The sequence below is a fragment of the Pelodiscus sinensis genome, chromosome 1 (genome assembly GCF_052426305.1).
Source record: "Pelodiscus sinensis isolate ZL-2025 chromosome 1, ASM5242630v1, whole genome shotgun sequence".
Lineage (NCBI taxonomy): Eukaryota > Metazoa > Chordata > Testudines > Trionychidae > Pelodiscus > Pelodiscus sinensis.
Window position 1 is genome coordinate 100,368,211 of NC_143052.1, and position 23,437 is coordinate 100,391,647.

Below are 23,437 nucleotides of genomic sequence, written 5' to 3' on the forward strand. Positions count from 1 at the left end.
TTACAATTCCATTAGCATAATTTTAGGATTAATAGAAGGGCTTCTTCTGGAGTGTTTTGTCCCAAAGAGCAGAGACTGTTTTTATTTTTCACTCCCTTGTCCTGCTTAGAGCTGAATGCAGATTTTGGAATATGTATATATTCCTGCTCTTCCACATTCAGCAAAGTGGTTCACTCACTCCTATTTAGAAGGTGTGAAGCTGACTAGAACCAGCAGAAGCTGACTAGGTTCAAGGTTGTGTGTGTGAAATACCATGTGAGTTCCACAAGTGGCAGAATCAAGTAGGAAGAGAGATTAAAAATACAAAGAGCAAACTTCTTTTAAGATTTCTCTTCAAATAAGTGCAGTGATTCTTAAATGCTGGTATCCAAATGTAAAACTGTTAGATTTAAGCCAATTTTAATCAAATGATTGTTTGCAATGTTTTAATAACTTTATTTTTCTTGTAGCTTACCTTTCCCCAAAGAGCTTATATCAGACTTCTATAAATTTTCTGTATAATGAAGAAACTGTGTGTGTGTGTGTGTGTGTGTGTGTGTGTGTGTGTGTATATATATATATATATTTTAAATAGATTGTTTTTAATATATCTTCCAGGACAATCAGGTTACATATACACTGGCAGCTTCTTGTGCAAAAACTCTTCCAGAAGAGAGCATCTACACTGGCAGTGCTTTTGTGCAAGAGCATCTGTGCCAGTGTAAACGCTCTCTTGAGCAAGAAAGCTCTGATGGCCATTTTAACCATAGGGCTTTCTTGCACAAGAAATTCATGTTGCCTGTCTACACTGGCTTCTTCTGGAAGAGCTCTTGCACAAGAGGGCTTCTTCCTGAGCTAGAGCATCATAGTACTGGCACAAGAAGCCCTGATTTTATACATTAGAACATCAGTTTACGTGTGCAAAAACACACGACCAGTGTAGACAGGCAGCAAGTTTTTGCGCAAGAGCAGCCACTTTGGCACAAGATTGCGCCAGTATATACAGCCTTCAATACTATTTCGGTATACTGGTGTAAGTCAGCTGGAAGAAAGATCCCAAAGTAACCTTACATTTGCAGAGAAACTCTCAGGCCCTGTTTCAGGAAAGTATCGTTTGACTCTAAACATTCTTCAAGGTAAACACCTTCTTTAGTGCCATCCTGAGTCATCAGCACAATTTCTACAGATACTGGACAATATAAGATTAAGAAAAATTGTACAGATTTCAGTACTGAAGCCTTATTTGAGAGGAGACATAGGGTACGTCTAGACTACATGCCTCTGGCGCCAGAGGCATGTAGATTAGGCTACCACATAGTAAAATGAAGTGGTGATTTAAATAATTGCCGCTTCATTTAAATTTACATGGCTGCCGCGCTGAGCTGACAAACAGCTGATCAGCTGTTTGTCGGCTCAGCGCAGCAGCCATGTACATTTAAATGAAGCGGCAATTATTTAAATCACCACTTCATTTTACTATGTCTGGTAACTTTACTATATCTAGACTACGACATGTAGTCTAGATGTACCCTTACTGGATGACTCAGGAAATCTACATCTGGATTCAGTTTCAAAGAGGTTCCCCTAGACTGGAGCTCTCAGCTGCTGTAGGCAAAGGGGGGGGGGGGGGAGAAGGAGGAGGGCCTGGAGCTCACAGCAGCTGGTGGTGGGGAAGCCCAGAGCTGTCAGTTGCAGAGGTGGAAATCTCCAGCCCCTCTCAGAACAGGGCTCAGGCTCAAGCTCCCTTTTTTTGTCACTTTTTCTTGGTAAGTCAGGGACAGGTAGCAGGCATCTGTGGGTTTATTTTTTTTATTGACCACAATCTGTCTTTACCTTTACTAGAATAACTGTTAAACAAAATCTTAGCCTTATAATTAACACAGGGGTGGACAATAATTTGAAGGGGGAGAGGGGAAGACATGCCAAGAATTTGGAAACTGGTCAAGGGGCACAATCTTCCATGATATGAATGGAGATACAGAAGGGATCTTGGATTAAGGGACTGGGGTGTGGAATCTGGGAGAGAGTTGTGACCTGAGTTACAGGACTGTGGTGCAGGATTTGGGAGGGATTTTGGGCTCAGGAGGGAGGGGAGGGGTGTGGGTTATATGGGGTAGAGAGGCAGCACTGGGAAGCAGAGGAATGTGGGGAGGAAGGGGCTGGGGTGCCAGAGGCAGGCTCTTGCCAGGAGACTTACCTAGGTGATTCCCAGACAGCAGCTCAGCAAGTTTCTCAAGCTGGCTCCCTGCTTTCCATGCTCCTGCATCCACTGCAGAGGCCATGGGTCTGTGTCGCTATAAGCAGGGCTCGACAAATCATGTAATCTACTTGCCTCTGGTGAGTAGATTGCACTGTGCTAGCTTGTAATCTGCACATGTGCAGCTTGCAGAACTGTGCGGCTGGTGAGCAGGGCTCGCCGCTGCTTGGCGAGCCCTGGCTATAAGCAGGAGGGAAGAGAAGAGGAGTGCACTGTGCACTGCCTGGTCTTCAAACAGACCACTCCCACTGGCTGAAAACTGGCCAATGGAATTGTACAGGGGCAGCATACAAAGCCTGTCCCCTGGGGAAGCAGGGCACTGCAGCTGCTTTTGAGTGGAGTGTAGGGGCGGGCAAGCAGCTTGCCTGAGGCACCCCACTGTGCTTAAATTTGCTTTATATTTGGAATATTGTGCTGTATGCAAGTGCTATTACACATTCAGTTTTCCTGTCATTGCATTTCACCTGCAGTTTCTTAGTGGGAGTTGAATTGTGTGCATTAGCTCAATCTCAGTACTCATGTAAAGGCTCCTCTATTACGAATTCCTGTAACTAGTTAGGGGCTGACCTGTAAATGAGTTGCTTTACTTACATGAGTAGTTTCTGAGGTCCTGAACTGGCTAAGCAATCACAGAAATCGATGGTAGCCCAGGGTGCTCAGCAAATGGCAGTAACCATCTTATTAGGTATCTAAAATGGTAACTTCCATATCCTGGAGTCTAGGAATGGGGTGGGGTTGGGGGAAGAGGAGGCAGAACAACCCTTGCTGCCATCTCCAGGTGCCTCTGGTAATCTCTTGGGCTGTGCTTGGGGGAGGCGCAAGGGCAGGAAGAGGTAGGGTGGGTCAGGGCTTTGTGGTAGGAGCAGAGTTGTCCTGGATCCTGCAATCCTGAAAGGGGATTGGTCCTAGTAGGAGGGTTCAGGTTTCTTTATAGCCCCATACCAAGGCTCTAGACACTAGGCTGTCAAGCCACTGAACCAGGGATATAAAATTTTGGTTAACTGGTTAAATCTTGGAAAAAACATTATGTAACTGATTAAATTTGAGTTTAGGCACTAAGAGGGTGCACAATTCACATGAATACAAAAATTATTCAAGTATTTGAAGTTACAGCAGGTGCATCGAAAAACAAACTGGGGCTGTTTAGTCAGGAAAAGCAAAGACTGAGAACTACTTTCAAATAAAGATAGTTACAAGGAGGAGGGAGACAATTGTGTTCCTTACCCTCTGATTGGACAAGAAGCAATGGACTTAAATTGCAGCAAGGGAGGTTTGTTGGACATTAGGAAACACTTCCTAACTGTCTAACCTGCTCTTAAGTCTCCACTGAGTGAGATTCCACAGCCTTCCGAGGTAATTTGTCAGTATGGTTAACCACTGGAATAAACACCTTGCAGGGATGGTCTGGATCAGTGTTTCTCAAACAAGGCTCCACAGAGCACAAGGGCTCCGAGACCTCTCCAGGGGCTCTGCAAGGTTGACAAACTGGAAGCATCGATGGGTACAACACATACAATCAGTGGACTGCTGGGGCTCCACATACATTTTTACACATGTAAAGGGCTCTGGAGCCCAAAATGGAGAACTACTGATCTAGATAATATTCACTCCTGCCCTGAGTGCAGGGGATTGGACTAGATGGCTTCTAGATCCTTTCCAGTCCTGATTCCACAATTAAATGAAACCGATATCAGAAGACTGGGAGCAATAGAGATGAGTTCTTTGGAAGATAGCTAGCTATGTAGGGATGCTAAACTGCATTTAAGTAAAGGTGTAACTGTAGCAAATTTATTCAAATCATCCTCAGGAGACTTATGCTACCTTCCAATACATTGCTGCATAAAATCCTTTTCTGTGCATGCTGCTTTTGTTACAAATAACAGGTTAAAAAAAATCTAGAACTATTCAACTGAAACTTAAGACAGGCTTAGCTTAAACCCATGTTTCTCAAACTGGGTCCTGGCCTTCCCACCCCCTCGGGGAGGGTCACAAGCAACTTCAAGGGGGTTGTGGTTTCAAAGTTTGAGAACTCCTGGTTTAAACACCTCTGACCTGAATCATCTGTAATAAACCAGCAGAGGGCACTTCTTACTTTGAAGTAAGAATAAGAGCCTCCGGAAAAGGGCACTTTTTCCGGAGGATCGGGGCCAGTCTAGACGCTCTTTTCCGGCTTTTTTAAAAGCCGGAAAAAAGCGGCGGACATTTTTATTTAAATGCCGCGGGGGATATTTAAATCCCCCGCGGATTTCCCTACGACGACTAGTGAAATTTACATGCCCCTTCCGGAAGAGGGGCCAGTGTAGACGTAGCCTAGGTGTGGAGATCTTTCAAGGCCTCTGTCAAACTGTCTAGAACAGTGGGTTTTTCAGCCTGGGGATCCTGGGATGGACTTAGGAAGGTTGCAAGTACAGGGCCAGCATTAGGGAGTGGCAAGCAGGGTGGGGGTTGCATGCCACAGAGTACCTCATTAAATTAAGTTACATAATTCAGCCCCAGGAGGCAGGGTTTGGGTTTGGGCTCTGGGCAGCAGGGCTAGGGTTTCAGACTCTCCAAAGTGGTATGGTAAGGCTAAGTGTCTGTCTCCAGAGAACAGAGTTTACAGGGGCTGTAGTAGACTCCTCCAGCCAGAATTTTCCTTTGACTCAAGGTTTCAGAGGGCATGACCAATTTTAGGTCAAAGCTCATCTAGTCAATAGCAGAAAACTGTTTCAGGCTCCTAGGTCATGTGCTTCAGTATACCAGAGTGCCTCAATTCTATAAGGCTGGCTACCCCGTCTAATCACCAAAGTTGTCAAAATCTAGACTCCGTGGGGAGGGTGCCCTCTCATCCTCATTACCGTAGATTGGTGGACAGTGGGTGTTCCCTTTCCCTGCCTGTAACCAAGACTCAGGTTAGTGATGGACACTTCAGCCTTTGGCTGAATGGGGCCCTATTGGGTTCTCTGGCCTCAGGCCTATAGTGTAATAAAGCCAAGTCTTCTCCACATCTGCATCAGATAGTGGAAAACTGTCAGGTTAGTATATGACAATTTCTTCTTCGAGTGGTTGCTCATGTCCATTCAAATTAGGTGTGGAAGATCTAGGAAGGCGTTTGTCAACGTCTGATGCAAGCTTGCTGGTGACTGACAAGTCCAATGCAGGACAGGCAGATTTGGCCGCAGTGGCAGCAAGGGAAATTCTGTTCTGAGTTTAGTGCTGCAGTGTCATGATTCTTCCTCCATGTCCTTTTGTCCTCAAGACTAGCCCTACGTGTATTCTCAAAGGAGGAGAGCCTGGTGAATGGTGCGTCTCCAGGCCTCTCGTTCCGAGGCTAAAGCAGACCAATGGCGATGGTCAATATGACAGACACCAAGGGATTTCTTCAGAGAGTCCTTGTACCTCCTCTTCGGTGCTCCTCTGCCATGGTGGCCAGTGGCAAGTTCGCCATACAGCACAATCTTGGGCAGGCGATGATCCTCCATCCTGGAGATGTGCCCTGCCCAACACAGCTGTGTCTTCAATAGGATGGCCTCGATGCTGGTAACCTCCGCCTGTTGGAGGACTTCAATGTTGGTGATGAAGTCATTCCAGTGGATGTTAAGGATGGTGCAGAGGCAGCATTGATGGGAGCGCTCAAGGAGACACAGGTGATGCCGATAGGTGACCCACGACTTGAAACAGTACAAGAGGGTACTCAGTACAACGGCTCTGTACACACTAATCTTTGTGCCTTTTCTTTAAGTGCTTGTTGTTCCAGACTCTCATACAGCCTACCAAATGCACAGTTTGTCTCTGCCAGTCTATCAATCTCTTTATTGACCTCGGCATCCGAGGAGATGATACACCCCAAATAGCTGAACTGATGAACTGTCTTCAGCTCTGACTCGCCAATGGTGATGCAGGAAGGGCGGTAATCTTCCTGAAGTGCAGGCTGATGGAGAACTTCCATTTTTTCTTCAAGCTGACTTCTAGTCCGAAGAGTTTGGCAGCCTCTGCAAAGCAGGATGTTATGCACTGCAGCACTGTCACCGTGTGAGAAACAAGGGCAGCATCATCAGCAAAGAGTAATTCTCTGAGTTGCCGCACTTAGTATGGGCCTTTAGTCACCTCAGGTTGAACAGACTGCTATCAGTACAGTATCGGATATAGATACCATCTTCATCATCAAGTTCTACTCTTTGAAGCATCATACTGAAGAAGATCATGAAGAGAGCTGGCGTGAGGACGCAGCCTTGCTTTACACCATTGCGTATTGATAAGGGCTCAGAGGTCAGTGCCATGTCTGACTTGGCCACACTGGTCTTCATGTAGCTGGATGATCATGTTGAGGAACTTTGGGGGACACCCTAGTTGCTCCATGATTAGCCACAGACTTTTTCTGCTCAGTGTCTAACACTTTGGTAAGGTTGACAAGTCACGTACAATCCCTTGTTCTGTTCCCTACATTTCTCTTGTAGCTTTCTAAGAACGAATACCATATCGATGGTACTCCTTTTAGCTCTGAAGCCACACTGGCTCTCTGGAAGGAGTTCTTCTACAATGGTAGGCATCAATCTGTTGAAGTACTCTTGCAAGAATTTTTCCCATAACAGCAGAATTTTCTGCTGTACATCAAGGGAAATAGCCCATTAGTCCTCACAGGCAACACAGCAGCAATATTCTGCCTCCAAGCAGGGAGGAGCCCTGCTTTATTCTGTCAGACCACTCTGCTTTGGGAGATTTCCATTGCCAATTCACTAGAGCTAGAAGCTTCTTAATTATCAGGGTCCAAAACAATCTGGAAGAATGCTTAAGGTCATTCATGAACTACCACCAGTGGTCTCGTCATCCTGAGGTAGATATCTTCGAAGGGGTGAGATCTCCTCAAGCAGACCTTTTCAACAGAAAGGCTGTCTACACTCGTGGCTTCTTGTGTGAGTAATAGCCTCATTTGTGTAAGCGTGGAATATTGCCATGCCTCATTTGCATACCTAATGAGCCACCATTTTTCCAGAAGAGGCTCTTGCACAAGGAGCATCTACACTGCCCCTTCTTGCGCAAGGAAAAGCCTTCTTGCGCAACGCCGTTACACCTATTACTTTTCAGGAAGAACGGCATTGCGCAAGAGGGTTTTTCTTGCGCAAGAAGGGGCAGTGTAGATGCTCCTTGTGCAAGAGCCTCTTCTGGAAAAATGGTGGCTCACTAGGTATGCAAATGAGGCATGGCAATATTCCATGCTTAGCCTCCTTCGCATATTACTCACACAAGAAGCTGCAAGTGTAGATATAGCCAAAGTATCCGTATTTTTCCCCCCCTGAAGCCACAGCCCCTCTTCCTTGTTAGTAAGACTACATCTAACAGATTCCACTGTGCTTTCCTTCCAAACTTACTCATTCAAAAGCATTATTGAAAATGACACGATCAGTCAGATTGTACTTCTTGCCCCAGCATGGCCTTGTGAGCACTGTTCATCCACTCTTCTGGCACTTACATTGAAATTTTCAAATTCACTTCCACTTGACTTAGATCTTACCTCCCAAGATCATGGTGTACAGACTCTTCATTTAATGGCTACTGCATGGCTAGCTATTAGGGGACTAATCCCGCTTGAAAGATATTCAAGAGATCCTTTTAAACAAAGCCAGCCACTTGCACTACTTACCTTTCTCATAACACACAAACTAGAGGTGTCAGTGAAATTAATAGGTAGCAGGTTTAAAACAAAAGGAAGTTTTTCTTCACACAATGCACAAGCAACCTGTAGTACTTTTTTTTTTTTCTCTCTTCAGAGGATGTTGTGAAGGTCAAGACTACAACAGTGTTCAAAATGGTGGGGAGGGGGGGAGATAGAGGTGGAGAGTCCCAGGAGAGCTGGCAGCATAGCCCCAAGCTTTAACAGGCCACAGAGGGTGGGAAAGACACTCTTAGGGGGAGCTGGGACAGAGTGGAGAGAGGGCATGGCTGGCAGGTTAGGCCCCTGCCTCATGCCCAGTACTATGCTAGAGTGGCTCTATGGTTGGCTGACTAGGAGAAGCATTTGTGTAACTCAGTTGGTGTGTGTCTGCCCCTGAACTTCTCGCACAGGACCTAGAGAGGCTTGGAGCTTGTCACAGCATCACCGTACAAGAGGGAGCCTAGTGTTGTTAGCTGGAAGACTGCATGGTAACCCAGTTTCAGGTTGCACCAAAGGATCTTCTCCCTCCACCGCTCCTGGATTTTAAAAAACCCATAGCTCCTACTAGAAAAAATTACAACACCCTACTTCAAGGTCTGGGCTTCAGCTTAACAGAGGGGTAGGCAATTTTTGATCTGGGGAGAGGGGGCACTTCAAAAAGTTCTGAGGTAGCCCTGGAAGGGGTGGTGCTAAGACACTTCTGTGTTTCCCTGCCCACAGACCCTGACTGATCTGATGGGGGGGGGGGGAGCACCTGAAGTCTTTGCCCTTGCCCCTTGCTGCAGAACCACCAGCTCGTCTGAAGAGCTGGTGGTTCCCTCTGGGCACCTGCCCCTGTGGCAGTGAGAGGAGACTTCATATACTCCCCTCCTCTCTCCTCTCCCCCCCCCCCCCTCCCAGCCCTGGTTGGCCTGGGTTGGGGGAGTGGCAGGATCTCAGCAGGCTTGATCAACCTGCTTGGCAGCCAGGATGCAACCCATGGAGGCCCTTTTGCCCACCCCTAGCTTAACAAAGGGTTGCTTGGTGACACCCCCCCCTCAGCTGAAAAACACTGCTGGAGGACATCTCCCACCAGCTGTGCACAGCATTGGGGAACCACCTGATACACAGCCCTTCCTTCTGGTTAGGTAAAGCCCTCTTTGCTCAGGTGGTTGTGGGAAGCCCTTGCTTGTCTTTAGAGTGTAGCCGGTGGAGACCAGGTTTGCTGGCGAGTGCATGACTCACCTCTCCTTAAGACGGGTAGGGAACCTCAGGCCTGGGGGACGGATAAGCCCCCGGTCTTGCCTGATTCCTGTCTGAAGGCTGGCCCCTTGGTGTGGCTGGAGCACGCACAATCTATTACCCGCCCCCCCCGCCAGAGGAATGCCTTTTTTTTTCAGCAAGGCATTTTTTTCTCACTTGTGTAGTGCCTCTCACTGATTTCCTCCCCCCCCCATTGGTCAGTGCCCTGGACGCCAGGGGGCAGGTTCCCCAGCTCTGCCTTCAGGGCTCAGACAGCAAAACCCAAACCAGTGAGGGAGGGGCAAAACCATATCCCGGGCTGCACCACGGGCCCCCTTCGGGAGGCTTCCCACGCCCTTGGCCCGCCCCACTTCCCCCAGTCGCTGGCGGCGGGACACGGGCATCGCCCGGCGTGGGTAGCCCGGACAGCTGCCAGCTCCGCTCTCCGCCCTCTGATCCCGCCCCCTGGAAAGTCAGCGCGGGAAGGGCGGGGCTCGAGGAAGTGACTTCAGCCGGCCGCGGCGGCTGTGGGGAGCCGAGGAGGCTTGCGGCACGGGGCATGGCAGCGGCGGCAGCAGCGCGTTCCTTGCTGGGCGCCGGGCGGCGGGCTGGGCGCGCTGCAAGGGGACAGGGGCAGGCAGAGGGTGCGGGGCGCTGCTGTTGCTGCAGCGTCTTCCTAGCACATCCCCATTGCACCGTGGCCCCCCAGCAGCAGCCACCGCCGCCTGCGCCCGCCCCTGACATGAAGCGTTACCTGTGGGCACGCTACAAGGAGGCCAAGAAAGTGACCAAGGGTGAGTGCCACGCAGAGCCCCCCCGGGCCTGGGGCTTCCGCCAGCGCCGCATCGGTGTCTTGCTGGAGCCGGAGAGCACCTCCTTCCCTCGGGCACGTGGGCAGCAGCTGCAGCGATTCAGGCGCTTAGTCTCTTGCCAAAGTGTCTTCCAGGCTCCAGCATCCGCCTCTAGAGTGAAGGGGGTAACTAGACGGGGAGGACTTTATTAACCCGTGTAGTGCACCGCCCCCGTTATTAATGCCCTTGGAGAGCCGGAAGGACCTTGGGTCCTTATACAAAAGCTTTCCCCAAATCTCCACCTGCAGCAAAACTGCCTGGAGCTGGGTGCCAACCTGTAAAGTCTGAATGCCTGGGTCAGTGGCAGCAGCCTTTCAGTATAGAGCTGGCTGCTTCAGGAGTAGATGCCTACATTTTCCATTTAAGGTAAGGATGCCAATTGTGAAGTGGATGCTACCCCAATAGGAAACAGATCGAGGCAATTAAGTGCTTCTCTAAAGTGTTCCTAAAGTACCCATTGTTGTGTTATCAAAAGACCAGAAGTAGCATTTCCTGCTTTCAGGAGCGTGTTTATGCTGAAATCCAGTGTGGTTTCCATCTGCAGATTTTAAGGCCAGAAAGCACTGTTAAGATCCTATAATCTAGCCTTCTGCATGGCACAGGCACAAATATTTCACTCAAAATAAAATGTGTTTTGTCACTCCCTAGAGATGCTTGCACTAGCTGGAATTACGTTTGCTAGATAAGATGGAATTAAATTAAAGTTTCCAGAGGATAGTGGGTTTAGGTGGCAAATTGAGGGTAAACTGAGTCCGTGTATCAAACGTACCTATTAAAATGCATTTTAATATTTTTACAATTTGGCAATGCTGCTTTTGGTGTCTTTATGGTTGCCAAATGGTGCCTACACCATGGTGATTGTAACTAGTTGCAGATGGCTAAAATATGAATCTGCATGGTGATGTGATCAGTATTATGAAGCTCCTCAAATACAGTATTTTTAGTACCAATGTGATTTATGTGGATAGCTTTGTCTTCATGAAAACTACAGTAGCCTCTTTTCACACTCATCCATTAAGATATGGCTGACTTTTACAGTCTTATCAGAGATAAGAAACTAAATTAAAACTGATAAGCGTGTGAAGACCGAACTGTGAACAAAGGTTGGAATCCTATGATAAGGGCAGCATCTGTATTTTTCAGACCATACATACTGAAGCAATTGAGAACCATTCTGATTACATTTTGGAGCTAAAGTTATTACTTTAAATGTTTAAAACAGTTTTGAAAGAAAACATTTCACTATGAGGACAGCACAGAGTTGGTAAAACTTTCTTTATATATTTTGTTTTTGAAATCTGTTCCATTGTTGCACTTGACTTGATTTTTGCACAACTCTTCGGTTTTCTTATTTAATGTGTATGTGATCTTTTTGTTTGAGGCTCCTTCTGCAAAGGCTCCAAGAGTGTAGAATAAAGTGACCTTTTAATTGGTTCTATTTTGGCTATACATCCAATTAATTACTATTTAACTCTGAAACTGCGGGTGAGGAATGTCCCCGCTTCAGGTAAATAACTCTGAGGTATTGGAGCAAGGAATCAAAAGTTGATGGTAAGTAGGTTTGTGCAGAGAAACTTCAGTCAGTTTTTGTAACTTCATTGGGTAGGTCACTTAGGGCACATCTACACTAAGGATGTTAAGTAACGGTTAATTTACTAGTTGAGTAGCCAATGGAATTTCCATTGACTAGTCGATAGGCACTTCAGCATTCCTCTTTTAAAATGTACAACAGCACCCGCTGGGACTCTTGTACATTTCAAAGGAAGAATGCGGAACTCCATGTGCAGCCCAGGGGCAACAGGAAGGCCTGCTGACTCTGGGCTGCACTGGTGTGCTAGCTTTGAAATGTACACAAGTCCCCAGCGGGGGCTCTTGCTCATTTCAAAGCGGCAGGGCAGCATGTAGCCTGGGGTCAGCATGGGACTCAGAGTCCCCTGCTGACGCTGGGCCCCATGCCATGCTGCCGATTTGAAATGCTATGTAGAGCTGGGGTCAACTGGGGACGCCTCAGCTGACCGTGATTCTGCGTGGCATTTCCCCAGAACCCTGGGTCAGCTGGGGAATCCCCTGCTGATCCAGGGCTCCACGTGCAGCAGTGCTGCACTGCTGATTCCTGGCTCAGTTGTGTGGTACTGCCCCTTTGAAGTACACCTTCTTGTCCCTCCTTTGTTGCCTCTTTCTGATAGAGGCGGCGGGGGGAAGTCGACTAGTCCTTAACATCCCTAATCTACACTTGCCACACCGGGGATGGATGTTCTGGTGTTCGATTCAGTGGGTTCAATTTAGACCCATAAGTCGAACTCTGAGGGAAGCTCCAGCTGGTGCCTGTCATCCCTGCACTTGGAAGGAGTAAGAGAAACTCAAGGGAGCATTTGCTTCCACTGGCCTCCCACTGTGTGGATACTTCCAAGTTTGGCTTAAGGTAGCTCCAGCTACATATTCTGCATAGCTGGAATTGCTTACCTTAAGCCAGTTGTTTCCAGCCGTCTTAAGCATGAGATCACTTTTTGAATTTAAGTACAATTCAGCATCTACCTCAAACCCTTTTGCCGCCCCCCTCTTCCCACTAAGCACCCATGCCCCTGGCAGGGCAGGAAGAGGCTTTGCATGCACCCCCATCTCCAGGCCAGTTAGAGCCAAAGGGTGGGGGAAGTGCACAAAATTTCCTCTGCCCTGCCAGGAGGAAGTTTCCTCTGCCCCAGGCCCATCAGAGCTTGGGGACAGAGAAATGTGCGAAGCCTCCTCCTGCCCTGCGAGGAGTGCGTGGCACTTTGAAGTGCTGAGTGCTCCTCGTGGGGAGGGTAGGGGGGAGGAAACTTTGTGTGCTCCTCCCGCCCCCAGGACAGTCAGGGCTTGGGGGTGAAGGGAGTGCATGAAGTCTCCTCCCGCCCTGCCAGGAGCATGCAGCACTGCATGGTGCTATGTGCCCCTGGCAGAGCAGAGGAAACTTCGTGCACTCTTTCCTCCTCCCCTCCCATGCCCTAATTGGGTGTGGGAGCATTAGGGCCTCCATGGGCTGAATCCATCTACTTGGCAGGCCGGATCCAGCCCATGGAGGCCCTTTTGCCCACCCCTGCCCTAGACTCAGTGCTTGCTGCTGGCTGCGTCAACGATTTCCCCTAAAATACTTAATTAGCTCTTGGGGGGGGGGGGGAGTCAATATGCACATGTATGCTCCTAAGCACTTTCTGTTCCTGCCCCAGGGAAGGTGGGTCTAGAACTCATTGGCTGCTTGTGGAGTCCCAGGCTCCCTATGTCCCTGTTGGGTGGAAGTTGGGGAGCTGCCCGGGGGAGTGCACCAGTCATTGAACTCTGCAGCTGCCTTCACTGACGAGCTCTCTCTGGTACTGCGCACACTGTCCCCACGTGTCTCCAGAGACGCTGCCCAGAGCTCCCAAGGATGATGTGCAGTGTAAGGGCCCACGAATGCAAACACCAAAGCGACACGTCTCTCTGCCCTTGGTAACAGCTGTTCAGGAGCACCAGTTCTGTTCCGCTTCCTAGGAGAGAAGACTGAGGATAAGGGATGCTGTTCCCCCTGCACTATCAACATACACAGTTTGGCAGGGAGATGCCCTCTCCCATGATGCCCCTGCAGTCTCCTCCCATGTTGTGGCCACAGCCAAATCTGCTGCTGCTGCATGTGGCTGCATTTGAGAAATGCTGACTTACAGTACATCTACTTGGCAATAAAAAACATGTGGCACAGGGCTGAGGTTGCAGGACAATGAAACTGGAGCGTGGATATAAGCCTGGGCTCTCATCTCTTGTGGAGTCTCAGAGACTGGGCCCCAATATCTACACTGCAATTGTATAGTCCTGCAAGCACTAGCCATGGTTGTGCTATGTTTGTTTTTTTAAATTGTAGTATAGATCTATCCTTAGCCTCTCTGTGCCTCAGTTCTCTATCTGTAAAATGGGGATAATACTCTTCCACAGAATGCCTGTGTGAGGTAGGGAAATACTTTAAAGACTATGGAGTCCATTGATCTCTACTGATGAGAAGACATGGGTAAGAGTTCTGAATTTACTTACCTGGCTAAGTTGCTAGTTGAGAGTTTAAAGATCAAATGACCTCAATCACCTAGGTATATCTTCATTATATAAAAAAGCATGTTTTCAGAAGTATCTTTCATTTATAAACAGTTGGTAGTGGCCAGTGTTCCCTTTAATTTTTTCCATCCATGTGCATAATAAATTTTATGTGCATGGAGGCATGCACAGATGTACACCATCAGTAGAAACACTTGTTGCTGGCTGTGGGTGCTCTGCTAATCAGCTGGACGGCGTATGAATCTGCCCTGAGTGGCTGCCCAAGTGCTCAGCTTAGAGGGAACACCCGTAATGACTGAAAGTTGTTACTGTCTCATGGTTATTTGGCCTATGTGACATTATTTTGGTGGGCTCAGTCCATTTCCCTCCATGCACATTATCTTTGGGGTGGGGGTCGGGGAAGCAGTACTGAAGCGCATGTCTGCAGCTTCATTAGATAGACAAAGGATTGAAGGGAGTCTAGTAACCGAACTAGTGCAACCCACATGCTTACTGGGCGTGGTTCAGGGTCCCAGCTAGTGGTACTTTACCTCTGAAAAGTCTAAGGCCGAAGGGGGGAGGAGGGGCTTTTTTGGTTTGAGGGCCACTGACCCACAGAAAAATCAGCTGGGGGTCACACAAGTGAGAAGCAAAAAAACCCAAACAAACCCTCACTGAGGTGGCACGTGACTGAGAAGGAGAAAGACACTCCACACATTTCCCCTCACACCCCAGAGTCTAGGGCTGCCCAGCTTAGATTTTGTGTGTTTTAGCCCTGTGGCAGGGCAGCAGGGGGACTGGAACACCAGTGCTGGCTCCCTAATGCTGGCAGGAAGGGGACTCTGAGCCTCAGGGGATAGATCCAGGCAAGCCCAGGGCTACATCTGCCCCCTGGGCCTGAGGTTGCCCACCTCTGCTATAGAGCAAACTTTCTGAGAGCCAGCTGGTTTTTAGCTCCACCTGTAGAGGCTCATACACTAAGACTAAGCTCAGGAGGTCCCTAGTGTAATGCAGGCATACTGAGATAAAAGATGTAGGAAAGCTTGCCCTGGGCTGCCTATGGTATAATTCTAGATACTACTTTAGTCTCTTCAATGTATCATTGCAGGCACTTTTGCCATGTGAGAGAGAGTTCAAAGGATAATACAATTTTTTTGTGGGGAGAGGGGAAAATGTAGAGGTCATGCAAACATACCTTCCACAGTTCTGGATCTTTTCTCTCTGCTCCTTGGCACTCTGTATCCATATTGTTTGCAAACACCACCCAAAATATTTTTAGAGGCAGTGTCTCTCAGTGCTGCTGAGGAGGTGTGTCCTACCTTAGGGAAAGGTGGTCTGTAGGAATATAGAAGCAGAGGGAAAGTATTTTCAGGATCATTTGGGAATTCAGATTGTTCTAGGCTATCTGACATTTAGTTTTTATTTCACTGTTAAGTCAGGACCGATTAGTCATCTTACATGAAGTCATTTTGGATTAAGAAATACGTGGCTTATGGTATATGCTAGCCAGAGAAAGTAGTCAATACCTGTTTTCAGAACTTGTTTATAAGAGTGCTGTTTACAGCTTTCCGCAGCCATGAATTATCTATAAAATAAATTCTGAGCAAAAATATTGAGGAAAATCAGAAATAACTGGCGTGTTGCATACATTGTTGCTGAAAGAAAGCAAGGTGTTTCGCACCCTGGAGCTGGAAAATTGGGGATTAATGGCACAATCAATATTTTACTTTGCTGTTATTTGGGAAGAATAACTATATTTGTCTGAGCTGGAATTAAATGGTGCAAGTATTCTGGTAAGAGGGAAAAAATACACAGTCATTTCTGAAGCCTAATACAGAGTTTCAGACTAGACAATTACTTGTGGTGGTTTATCAATTCCCCACTTAAGTAACCCTGTTTGATTTTATGCTGGTGGCTTTTTTTTTTCATTTCTATTTCTTCACATACGTAATGTGCTTAAAAGTTGAAATGGTTAATGCACAGCCTACGAACTCATTACTAATAATAGTAATAGTGGGGAAAGAGTTACAAAGGAGAGGATACTGGTGGTAAAAGCAAAATGAAAACAGATTTATGGAGGTGTCAGTAATGTATGTATTGTGTATGAAACGTACTCACGATACTCTGTCAAGTATCATGACATTTTTTTTCCTTCAAAAGTAGTAGCAGACGTGTTTGTTAATATTATGGGTAGCCAGACCATCTTAATAAAATTATAGACAACATTTTTCTTTGTTCCAGGTTGAGATTTAATATAAGAATGTCCATACTGGGTCAGACCTAAGGTTTGTCTAGCCCAGTATCTTGTCCTCTGATAAAGGCCTCTGCCTGATGCTTCAGAGGGAATGAACAGAACATGGCAATTATCAAGTGGTCCATTCTCTGTTTTCCAGTCCCAGCTGGAGCTAGTTATACTGTTGGCCTTGACAACATTCCCTGGCAATGAATTTCACAGTTTGACTGTGTGTTTTAAGACCTACTTATGTTTGTTTTAAACTTGCTGTTTGTCAATTTCACTGTACTTTTGTGCCATGGACTTCTGTTAGTTAACCCTTCCTTCGCTTTCTCTTTACAAATCATTTTATAGACCTCTATCTTATCCCACCTGTGTCATTTTTAAAGATGAACAATCCCAATCTCTTTAATCTATCTTAATCTGAAGTTGCTTCATATCTCTAATAATTTTTGTTGTCTTTTTCGATACCTTTTCAAATTCTAATATATATCTTTTTCAGATGGGTCTATCAGAACTGCGCACAAGTATTCAAGATGCCATGGGTTTATGTAGTGACATTATGATAGTTAGTTTCTGTTAATTATCTCTTTCCTAATTGTTGCTAACATTCTCTTTATCTTTTTTGACTATTGCCACACATTAGAAGATGGTTTTTAGAGAACTATTCCTGTTTACTCAAAGATCTTTCTTGAAATAACATCAGATTTAGACCCTATCCTTTTGTACTTATTGGATTATTTTTTCAATGTGCATGACTTTGCATTTACCAGCATTTAATTCCATCTGTCATTTGTGATCCATTAACTCTCAGATTCTTTTTAGCAGTACTGACACATAACCAATTCTCCATTTTGCATTTGGTATTTTTCTTAAGTGAAGTATTTTTGCACTTTCCTTTGTTGACCTTCATCTTGTTGAATTCAAACTATTTCTCCCTTTTGTTAAGATCACTTTGAATTTGTTTTTTAAAGTATTTTAACACCTCCCTGCTTGGTGTCATCTGTAAATTTTATAAACATACTCTTCACTCCATTATTCAAATAATTAATGAAAATATTGAATAGTACCAGACCCAGAACAGATACCATCAGACACTACTATGTCTGCCCTCCTGGTTTAATAGGAAAGAATTGATGATTACTCTTGAATATAAGAATGGTCATATTGGATCAGACCAAAGGTTCATCTAGCACAATATCCTGTCTTCTGACAGTGACCAATGCCAAATGTCCCAGAGGGAGTGAACAGAATGTAATCATCAAATGATTCCTCTCCTGTTGTCCATTTCCAGCCCCTGACAAACAGGCTAGGAATACCATTCCTATCCATTCTGGTTAAGTATTGATGGACCTAACCTTCATGAATTTATTTAGTTCGTTCTTGAACCCTGTTAAAGTCCTTGTCTTCACAACATCCTTTGGCAAGGAGTTCTACAGGTCATTCAACTGCAACCGTTTGATAGTAATTTCATCTATACTGCATTTCTCTAATTTGTCACATGGAACTGTCAGAATCCTTATTAAGATTAAGATGTCACATTTGCTCCCTGCCCCCATCCACTGGGTCAGTAACCATGTCATTACAAATTAAATAATTATAAATGTCAAAGTATAGGTATAGGGTTTGATTTTTATGCTTGGTATAAGGCTAGAAGAATGCTCACTCAGTGTTTGTTTTTTTTCTTCAGAGTTGGTTCCTTCAATTATGAATAACTTGCTGAATCCGGATGCTATTTTTTCCAACAATGAAATGAGTCTGTCAGATATTGAAATCTATGGCTTTGATTATGACTACACATTGGTTTTTTATTCCAAACATCTGCATACTTTGATTTATAATGCTGCCCGGGATCTTCTCATTAATGAGCATCGGGTAAGATGAATGAAATAACAGTATGCCTCTTCATCTGTAGGAATGCTATGAGCAACTTCTAGTTGATAGAAGCTTAACTCCCTTTTGGTAACATCTTGTGCAGCAGTTGCTTACAGACCACAAAGTTCCTGATTCAGTGCAGCTTTAGTATTGTGTAGAATGCAGACAGTCTAGGAATGGGGAGGAAGACACTCTTTGTTTCTGTCTGTCAGCTAGGAGAGACATCTTCTGATCTGAAGATTCTTAGTAGGCTGTATTTTAAGCAGAAGTCACTTAAAGTACTCTTACAAATTCAATTAATAATTTCCATTTGGAATATTTTACAACCCCTAATGCAGACTGAATGGAAATTGTATCGAGTGTTTCCAATCTGTATTTCAGTCCGAAGATTAACAGCTATATATAAATATCTATAAATATCTCTGGACTAACAGACAAAGTTAAAACTTTCCATAAACACACAACGTAGAGCCCCTAAAATTCTGTAAGATTTTTTTTGTGGAAACTTTTGTGGAAACTTTTGCAGATTAAGTTAGCAAATCATATTAGAGATCATTTTTTTTGCCATAGAAATGAACATATTGCAGTAGCAATGGGATTGCATGTTTGTAGAATCTTCTCTGCTACAGTGTTCTATATGGCAGGAGAATCAAAATGTGTTACATATTATACCCACAATACCAGTTGAAGCTTGAAATTGGAAACTAGTTCCCTATGGGTAGCATTAGTCACTTATAATATGATGTAATGCTTGAAGCCACCTGTTGAGAGATATGGTTTCCCATAGGACTATATCTTTTCAACCCAAGGGAAAACCAATCTCTCCAGTATCTCTCTAGCTGTAGTGACCTTATCCTGCAGCTGAAGCTTTTTAGGCAACAGAGGCAAGATCATCCTCTCTTCATCAATGTAAAAGATGGCTTATTTTTGCCCCTAACACATATCCTGGCTAAGATAAATAAAAATAGAAAATCCTGATGTAGGCAGCATAGAATCTAGAAATTATATTTAAAAGTAAAAATTCAATGAATAGTGATTACCCTGGATTAATTAATGAAAAATTAAGTTTTGATGAATTCAAATTGGATTTGATTTATATATTAACGATCTTCACAAGATATGGAATCTTGGAATCGGGCCACATGTCTTGAGTGTCTTCATCTCTTATGTTTCAAATCAAACTTTTGTTTTGATGCATTGGCCTGTTGCTGCATAACAAAACCCTAGGTGTGGGCACTTTGTTAATCAGCGCTCTGACAGCTGAATCTCTTCTGAGTGGCTGCACCAGTGCCCAAAGAGCACTGGTCATGAATACTTAGAAACGTCACAGGAGTTAGTGACTGCATGTGCATCCACTCTGCAAATGGGGCCACTTTTCCTTACATGCCTAACTTTAGCCACTCATGTTTGAAGATTTGAGACTTAGATTTTTTTTCCAGGTGTTCTTCCCATTCTTGTATCTGAGTTGGAGACACTTTCAAATGTACATCACCAGCATACTGAAGGGCATACGTCAGTGAATATTAAAAGTCTACATGTGAAGCAAAGCTTTTTCAAATTAGAAAAACAAATCTTGGGTTTGTAAATTTAACTTGACCCTTACTTTTTATTTTTAGTATCCTGCAGAAATAAGGAAGTATGATTATGATCCCAATTTTGCAATAAGAGGACTTCATTATGATGTGCATCGGGTAGGTATAAATGATGTGGTGAGTTATATGGTGCTGAATACATAGGTTCTGAAAATAAATATTGCATTCTACAAACATCATCAAAGGTTTATGCTGACATGTAGGCATTTTGTGGTCCTCCCCTCCCCCATGTTTTAAAGACCAGTTTTGTCAAAGCTTTTCCAACAAATCATGTTGGAAGAGAATAAATACAATGCCAGTATTATTAGGGAAAGTTATTTAGTAGAATCTTAGACTATTAGAACTAGAAAGAACCTTGGGAAGTCAAACACTTCTCCTAACCCCTGCACTTCCCTCCCAACTGTGCTACCAGTGTGCCTACCACACTGCCTCCCTGCCTGTACCACCCAACCCCTTAGGCCAATGGCTCCTCGTGCCTCACCCAGAGATTTCCACCACAGACCGCCACATACTGCTCAATGCCCCTCACAACCCTCCACAGCTGCCCAGCACCTCATTCCTGAGGGCATTCAGCACCAGAAATTCTTGCATGATATTTTAACATTGTGTACATTTTATTTGTCAATAAATAAATGTGGAGGCTCCAGCATGGCAGTGGCAAACATGAGCCACTGGCGGCATGGAGGTGGGACATTATACTACAGTGCTCCCCTTTCCTCCCCTGCTAGGATAGGGACTTGGCAGTGAGGTACCTCTGTGTGCATGTCAGAAGGCCACAGGGAAGTGCTTTAGATGATGGCTGGGGTATCAGCCATGATCCAAAATTTGAATGACAAAAAAGAAATGGCTCATACCAATGACTAAGTCCAGCCCTCAGCCTGCCCTGCTCACTTCCCAAATAGCCTTTGCCTAAGCCTGAAAAGCATAAGAAAAGGAATTCTGTTCAGGTACCAGGCTTTTTTGTCCTTGATTGACACACCTGGTTGCCCCAGACAGCTCAGTGAGATTGTACTGGGTGTCACTCTTTCAATGATGCCTTAACCTTGGGGCTGGAGCCATAAGCCAACCAAAGCCTCATTTGAGCAGCAGTGGCTCTCTCCCTTTTTAAAGGTAGTTTTAAAGATTTTTTTGGGGGTATGGGGAGGCAAGGAAAAATGCTGCGTTTTTGAAGGGACCTTTAGAGTCCCACTCTACATTGTTTAGAACTCTCTCTCTCTCTCTCTCTCTCTCTCTTATTCAAAATGCTGCCAGCTGGAGAGACAGACCTGGACACCCCTGGATCCACAAGGGGGGAAAAGTCTCTTTTCTCTAAATAAAAGTTTTCAGCTACTCAAGCCTTGTCATGAGCAAGTCCAACTTCTTCCCCAGATACCAAGTTGCTGACTCCCTTGCATTCTGCAGCCCTGATTGCTGTTTTTCTGGTCCAAGTATATTCCCCTGATCTTTTGTTTTAGTGTGAATTTCCTGATGACACAGGCGTATTGTTAATCATGGGCAGAAATGAACCTCACCTTTTATTTTACTTTATTTCCTTCCTCCCCAGCCAAACTGTGTGTGTGTGTGTGTGTGTGTGTGTGTGTGTGTGTGTGTGTGTGTGTGTGTGTGTGTGTGTGTGTGTGTGTGTGTGTGTGTGTGTGTGTCTGTGTACACACACACCTCTGTCTCCTCCCAGCCCATCTCTACTGTGGAAGGCAGGAGAGGAAAAAGTCCAAAAGGGATCCTTGGCCTCAGGGCTTGAATATCAGAGAAGAGGAAGGCAGAGTGAAAAGGAGACTAGAGAGATTTCAGGAAGTTGCTGACAGGATAGGGCACGTGGGCAGAAGAGGGGCAGGTGCAGCGTGGAGCAGCCGGGAACAGCTGCTCTCCCCCAGGGGCACCAGCTTGCTTCCCAAGAGGTCCTAGCATGTTCATTTGCTGCTAGCTCACTGAGCCAGACAATGAACCTCCCTGCTCTTACTTTCCTCCAGTCTGGTTCTTCCTCCCTGCCGCTCCCTCAAATCTTGTGCCCGGCGCTACTTCCTGAGCTCAATTCCTTCCTCCAGATATCTCTCCACACTCTGTTCCCAGCCTTGCCTGGCCCCAGCCTGGCTCCCTCAGCTCACTCGCATGCAATGCTCCTGGCCCTTGCTGGCCCTGTGGGGCCCTGTCCCTGCTGGAGATGGAGCAGCTCAGACTGGGTGGGTCTCACTCCACCCAGCTTTCGGCTCTCCAGCAGGGGTGTGCTGAGTAGAACTGGAGTCCTCAGCTTTGATTGTAATCCTGTGTCATTTAAAAGTTAAGTTTCTACTGCCTTTTACAAGCTTGGAATACAATTCTTTTGAGAAAGTACTCTGTTGCTCTTCACAAACCGCTGTGATGGGTTGGGTCACAGGGAGCCCTTTGAGGTTGTCACTTGATGTGCTGAAGTACCACTGAGCGAGCTTGCCTGCCTGCCCTCTGGACTTAAGACTCTAAAAAAACTTGTTGCATACAACTTCCAACCCTAGCAGTAGTTCTAATTCTCTTTTCTCACAAGCCGGGAAGCCTCCCAACTTGGTGCTAATCCTTCCCTCCGTTCAGTCTGAGATGTTTCCAGCAGTCATTGTGGGTGATAAGCAGGGGTGTCCTGGCATCTGGCAGCAGCCCCTATTGTTTGGTTTCCCACCTTTATATCCCTAGTGCCAAAGGTGGGAATCCTTTGTGTTCAGTTTAAACTTTCCACACACCCATGGAAAAGTACAGCCTCTAAAATGGGTTCCAGCAACAGGTCACATGTCTTGGCAGGACCAACCGTAGTCCAGGTTTACAGGAAAAGGAAAACTATTCACAGATCGTTGTCCTGGGTACTGAGCCACTAAACTCCTTGAGTACTAATGGTCCTCTCTTAATACATCTAGATTATTAAACGGGTTTACACTTCATATTCCTAATGTGGAACAGAGGAATCACACACCCTGCACATTCAGCAGATTATAAGTTTTCTGACAAGATGTATTTTGCATAAAGCATCTTCCAATTATGCATATTAATGAACGTAATTCCATAAAGAATATGGGGCGCAGTGTCACAAAGACTTTGTGTCTATTTCAATTCAAATGATCCATTTCCGAGCAAGAAAGTTGTATTTGTGACAGATACAATAATTATTGCTTTTATAACTACATATTAAACTGCTTTTATGAAATGTAATTTGTCTGAATTTTTTTCCCAAGGCATTATTGATGAAGATTGATGCTTTTCACTATATTCAATTGGGAACAGTGTACAGGTAGGTTGAATTATTGCTTAGTTCATATAAAATACAGTTCTGTTTCTGAATCCAGGGAATGCTCTTCTTAAAGTACATTGAAGTGTCAGGCTAGCTGCAAAGTAGCTCAGTGTATGTTGTATAGTCTACTACTGGAAAGCATGGATACACTAGTGTGCTCATTACTAGTTGAACCAAAAGAAGTGATTCTCTAGGGAGAGCTGACTGGTCACATAGTGCTGACTCTGCACCTTGTCCCCAGCTGCTAAATTTATTGAAAGACGGCTAAAAATACACTGAATGCTTCTTCAGTATTAGCTTTCTGTGTGAGTAGTTGCAGCAGAGACATTGCAATCTCAAGTGAGGGAGGAGGCTCTCTCTATTATGATATGGGTAATTTGACAAAAAAAAAGTTAAGATTATGTTCCCAAAGTAGCACAGGGTGGAAAAAAACATTGTATTGGAATGTGAACCATCAAATATTCCTGCTTAAGGAAAAAAAAAATCTGTAAATGTTAATTCATATTTTAGCTTCAGAG

The 23,437-nt window shown here is 45.3% G+C and overlaps 1 protein-coding gene across 4 annotated transcripts in view; it reads left to right on the forward strand.

The window, feature by feature from the left end:
• NT5DC3 (5'-nucleotidase domain containing 3) overlaps positions 1–23,437 on the forward strand; it is a 47,332-nt gene that overhangs the window by 3,652 nt on the left and 20,243 nt on the right. For 2 of the 4 annotated variants that reach the window (XM_089781724.1, XM_075938899.2), the window contains exons 3-5: positions 17,896–18,080; positions 19,697–19,771; positions 22,864–22,919. In XM_089781724.1, the coding sequence (XP_089637850.1) occupies positions 17,913–18,080; positions 19,697–19,771; positions 22,864–22,919 (299 nt within the window). In that variant the 5' untranslated portion in view covers positions 17,896–17,912. Of the gene's footprint in view, positions 1–9,486; positions 9,884–9,920; positions 10,307–17,895; positions 18,081–19,696; positions 19,772–22,863; positions 22,920–23,437 lie in introns of those variants that run through there. The other 2 variants (XM_025178938.3, XM_075938910.2) reach the window with 2 other exon arrangements.